At 42.3% G+C, this 5,599-nt stretch overlaps 1 protein-coding gene across 1 annotated transcript in view; it reads right to left on the bottom strand.

The window, feature by feature from the left end:
• Nucleotides 1–5,599, bottom strand: part of ttbk1 (tau tubulin kinase 1) — a 73,136-nt gene that overhangs the window by 31,487 nt on the left and 36,050 nt on the right. The window contains exons 13-14 of the mRNA XM_015380941.1: nucleotides 4,859–5,199; nucleotides 4,416–4,597 (exon numbers count right to left, since the gene is read on the bottom strand). Coding sequence (XP_015236427.1) covers nucleotides 4,416–4,597; nucleotides 4,859–5,199 — 523 coding nt within the window. The remainder of the gene's footprint in view (nucleotides 1–4,415; nucleotides 4,598–4,858; nucleotides 5,200–5,599) is intronic.

Genomic DNA, 5,599 nt, shown 5'->3' with positions numbered 1-5,599 from the left:
AAAAAAACCTGCATAATAATCAGACAAACACTGTCACCACAGAAAAACAGCATTACAGGATAATTCTGGAAACATTAGCTATTATTTCACATTCACCCTTACAACCTGTCAGGCATAATGAGGCGATTAAAGCCTCCTGCAGGACGGGCTGTTCAAAGATGACCGCGGTTACATTTAACACATCATTCAGTCGCCCACACACTGACTTCCTCCCACACTGATCACCAACACTCAGACGGATGGAGCTTTGAATAAAATTGTCAGAGAGCAGCAGGTATTTTCCACCTCTTTCCCCATTCCTACAGGCAGATAAACCAACATCATGTATGATGCGTGTCTGTTTGTGAAAGGTTTCCAAAATCAACATCCACATGGCTGCAACCTTTGTCACACAGGTGTTCTCCTTCTCTTATGCTCTGCTTTTTTATTACATCACTGTTCTACATTATAAGAGACATACTTAACTTTTAGGAATAATCTGTTGCTGCAAGCTTGGTGGGGTTGTGTTCATTGAGAGAAAAAGAAACAAACGCTGCAAGAATACTCCACAGAAAAAACTAAACCAGCCAAACTTTGCTCAGTTATCGCAGAAAGCTCAGTTAATCTTATTTTGATTAACTCATGTTTGCTAACTGGAAGTATGAACCATTTGAGGCGATGCAGCCAGATTCCTACATTGAATCTTAGACAGAATCTGTGGAGGGAGCTACAGATTAAGGTGATGGCAGAGAGCTCATACCAAGCACACATGAAAACAACAGCGGAAACATGCAAAAAGCCGCTCACCATCTACCAGGAATGGTTTCGTTTTTGAACTGAGAGTAAAAAGCAAGAAGATTATGAATCCTTCCCGGTTTTAGGTTTCTTTTTTTATTTCGTGTTCTTGCTCAACAAAGACACATCTACAGGTGAGATATAAAGTAGTGAACCGCCCAGATTCTGGTTATATGTCACTATTTACTAAAATAAAACCTGGATATGAAAGATCTGCATTATAATCTCAAGATAATAGTGGACATTATGAAAGAAAACAATTAAATGAAGCGCTTTGGTTTCTACATATTGGTATTGTCTTTCCCCACGTTTAGTTAGTTGTTTAACCTAGGTCATGTTTTCCATAGCTTCGGTTGTTTTCAGTCCCTCCTCTTATCCTTTAGTTTTTTTCTAGTCATTCCTTTTTTAGTCATTAGTCTGTTCTCTCCTCAAGTTTCTTTTTAGTTCCTTCTAGTTACCTTTAGATCCTGTTGGTTCCACTGGTTATTCTTGGCTGCCCCATAGTACCCTTTGCTTTCGCCTTTCTTCCTCCATGTTGGGGTCCTCTACCAGAGGCCTGGGAGCTTGAGGGTTCTGCCAGTATCTTTGCTGTTTCTAGAACTGCACACTTCTGGACCGAGATGTCTGTATACCATATCGTACCATACCATACCAACTTCATTTATGAAGCACTTTATGCACCGGACAGGACCAAAGTGCCGTACACAATCATAAAATACAATGTATTTCCAGGGATCTGCTGTAACTCCTCCAGTTTGGGGCCCCCTGCCCCGAGGGCCCCAATGACCACGGGTTCCATTGATGCCTTGACCTTCCAGGTTTTCTCCATCTCTTCTCTGAGCCCCTGGTATTTCTCTAGTTCCTCATGTTCCTTTTTCCTGATGTTGCAGTCACTTGGTATCGCTATGGCAACCACAATGGCTTTCCTCTGCTTTTTGTCCACCACCACAATGTCCGGTTGGTTTGCCCATTCAGTCCATCTGTATCTGGAAGTCCCACAGGATCTTGGCTTGGTCATTCTCTACCACCTTTGGAGGTGTTTCCCACTTTAACCTTGGGGTTTCCAGCTCATACTCTGCACTGATGTTCCTGTAGACTATTCCAGCCACTTGGTTATGGCGCTCCATGTTAGCTTTCCCTGCCAGCATCTTCCACCCTGCAGTTATGTACTGGATTTTCTCAGGGCCCTCTTGGCACAGTCTGCATCTGGGGTCTTGTCTGGTGTGGTAGATCTGGGCCTCTATTGCCATAGTGGTTAGGGCTGCTCCTGTGCAGCCTTGATTGTTTTTTCTGTGTTTGTCTCACTTCCTCCACCAGGAGGCGCCTGGTTCTGGTCCCTACATACCTGCTGATGGTTTCCTCATTAACGGAGCGCTCTTAAGCTGCTGACTGCCACTACCTCCACGCCAGAGTGTTTGCCAGTTTTGTGTACTCTAGCCAAGCTGAGTTTTGCTGAGTCAAACTGACTTCTTGTCAACCTGAGTTTTAATCTTCTCAGCAGGAAGTCATCCTGCAAACTGGATTTTTCGGACCTTCTCTCCCTGGAAGGAACATCTGAGCTTCAAACTGAAGGTTTGAACCCACTTTCCCTCAAGAGATCATTTAAGCTTCACACTGAGAAAGGGATTCATCTCCACTACGACCCGTTCAATTACCGCCGGAAATCTGAGTGGCAGTCAGCTTCTCCGTGCGCCAACAAACAACCGCATTCTGGGTAAACCCTGTTCCGCCCTCCACCGAATCAGACAAACACGGGAACTACCGCACACAGACTGGAATCAAAGAGTCAGCTACTTCTCTGGAAACGTGAGTTTTCTACCAAAAATCTCTTCTTCAAGTTCAAGGATCAAATTTCCTACTGAGCCTGAACTAAACGCGGTGTCTTTCCCTCACCTTTCAGTTCCAGTTGAGCAGTGTTCAGAGCAACACTGGATTCTTCACAAACTCCTAAATAAACCTGTTAAACCTTTCTCTTGGTCTCTCTGCATGTGGGTCCGAGCTCTTGATAAAATCATGACACTTTTGAAATAGAGATCCAGAAAAACGACTGCTAATCTTTTGATTTTGTAAACCCATCCTTAACATTGGTATTCCCTATCAAAGCACTCCCACGTTCTTTATAAAAAGATGTAAAAACAGCTTTTAGGATCATTTCCCTGTCTTTGACTAATCATTAATTATACATATTAAAAGCAGGGGCAGAGAAAACTCTTTATTCAAAAAGACAAATTGATCACGAGTTTATATTTAAAACCAACTACCAATTTTCTACTTATTAGTGAATAGCGCAATTAGCACAGCTAGCATTAAAAAAAGGCAGTCTCTGTTTGGAAAACCCTTAGCTTAGCTAAGATGAAACATTTTTACTTCACTCCAGAGAGAAGCTGAAACTTTTTTGTAATATAGTACTATAGTATAGCCTTCCTGTTAGCTGTTGACAATCTTGGTTTCTCTCTATATGAGCTAAAACTAATTCAACTTGGAAAACAAAGTTCAGTGGTTTGTTTTTTTGGTTTTTTTTTGGGATGCTAAAACTAATTATTCCTCTATGTTACCTTAAAGCAACTTATTGTTACTGACATAAGCTAACTATATAGCCTTTCAAAACAACAGAATTCACATTGAAAAGATTGTATTTTCAGTAAAAAAAATAAACCCTACCACTAGCTGTTCTCTACTTTGGACATTTCTTTTGAAAAGGCTGTCCATAAACTCCATTTAATCCAAAGAAAGTATTATTGTGCTAGCTTGTTAGCACAGTCTGGTGGCTCCATATGCATGTAAGGTGTGTTCAGCTGCTGAGGAAAAGCTGCAAACCGACTCCAGCAGAAGTACGGCAGCCTCTCCTGGTAATGGTATATATAAAGGGCAAACCCAGCTTGAGTAGAAAGGTTTTGCTTTGTATCGCTAAAATAAAGCCATAAACCATATCAGGTAGCCTCAGTTACAACTGTTTATTCAGTAACTACATCAAATGTTTCCCTGCATGTCTGCAGAAAACATCATTATAATCGACATTCAGAAGAGGATCGGAGAAAGATCCTTCATTTTATTTAGTTCATATTTAATTTCCTGTATTTTTCATTTACATTTCAATCATTTTATATGCATGAAAAAACACAATAGTGATGCTTTTAAAATGTAAAGATTATCAAAAGCTGTCCCTCTCCATATTAATAACTGATAGTGAAATAGTAATGGTTCCTAATGAGGAAGAATCAAAATTCAATCTGATTTGTTTAGATTGAAGGTAAAAAGAGCAAATATTGATCATTTAAATTGGATCCATAATACCAGAACAGACAGAAAGGAGAAAGGTTGATTCCAGTCTGATTGTTAAAATGTTTCCTCCTTTTAGTATCTTATATCTGTATAATGCTGTATTATATTCCTGTTAATATTTTTATCTTAAACTGCATGATCTAAAATGTGGGAATTAGCAAAACTTCCTTTCATGCTGGGTTCGTCCTGGAAGCTGCATGTCGGCAGGTGGAAAAATCAGTGGCGGCGGCTGCAGCGCCTCACTACAACTGCTTCAGCAGTGAAGTGCATGGCAGCCCATCCCTCTGCTCATCTGTCCACCCCCAGCCGTGCCTCCAGAGAGCTGAGCTCTCCACTAAACGGACGCCTGGGTCTCTTACCGGTCTCTGAGGTCCGGTCGGCTCTGACTCTCTCCTGCGTGGGCGTCCCGACGGCAGCGAGTGACAGGGCGACTGTGCGGGGCTCCCGCCGCTTCTCCTCGATGCCTCTTCTTCCGTTAGCGTTAGCATCCCGCGGCTGCTGTCGCGGGTGTGAGTTTTGGGCCGAACCACCAGCTCCCCTCCTGTAAGAACACAGAATGTTGAGACTGCAAGAAGAGATGATCTGGAGGAAGTTCTTCTCCTACGGGGTTCCATCCACTCTTTAAATCACATCAGAGCCCCTAGCATGATGCTACCACCACTGTGTTTCTATATGCTTCTTTCTATAAGCTTCTTCTCTACAATTCAAGGCGTTAAAAAAAAAACAGAATTAAATATATATAACAAAAGAAAAACTTGCTTTCTATCGCAGTTTCTAAAAAAAAAGAATTAGCTAATTTCACCTCCAGCCCTCAGCCGCCTCCTCTCCTCCTGCTCCTCCAGGGGGCGGAGCTCCTCGGGCTCCTCATCAGTGGTTCCTGACGTAGTGGGATGGAAATCCCGCAGCTCGGCCTCTTTGTCGATGATCACCCACTCTTTGCTGTCAAAGTCCTCCTCCTCGGCCAGCGGGACAGACCGTATGAAAGCGTTGCTGTGCGCCTCCTGGTCAACAGACGCCACCGACACCTCTTGGCGTCCGCTGGCCTGACGATCGCCACGGCAACCGGGGTCCACGGAGAGCATCTGAGCTGGTTGAGAGGAGTAAACATGACGAGAGGGAGATCCCAGCATGTCCATCCTGGATCTGGAGGAAAAACAGAAATCATTAGAAGCAGAGAAACGTGAAATTCTTTAACATTTAAACCCTGATGAGCTTGATGTTGATTTCTTAATTATTTTTATTTTTAGTTCAGTCGTGGCTTCAATCCACTGATCCTGTAAACGAAGCCACCCAACACTCATGAGGAAGAGTGTTGGGGGAACACATAACAACGGCGTTGGTAACTGTAAGTTTATCTTTAAAGGGACATTGCGTAACAATTTCCCTTTTTTAAAATGATTTATTGAATTCATTATTTAATAATAAACATTTTATATTTAATAACTGAACATCCAGTCATATATGAATCAATAGCTCTGTTTCCAGGCTCTGTTTTCATAGACTTTTACCAGTGATCTAATGTTATGTTTATTAAATTAGAGCT

The sequence above is a fragment of the Cyprinodon variegatus genome, unplaced genomic scaffold (assembly GCF_000732505.1).
Source record: "Cyprinodon variegatus isolate N-32 unplaced genomic scaffold, C_variegatus-1.0 Scaffold225, whole genome shotgun sequence".
Taxonomy (NCBI): domain Eukaryota; kingdom Metazoa; phylum Chordata; class Actinopteri; order Cyprinodontiformes; family Cyprinodontidae; genus Cyprinodon; species Cyprinodon variegatus.
Note: the sequence above shows the minus strand (reverse complement) of the source record. Positions and strands in the feature narration are given on the sequence as shown.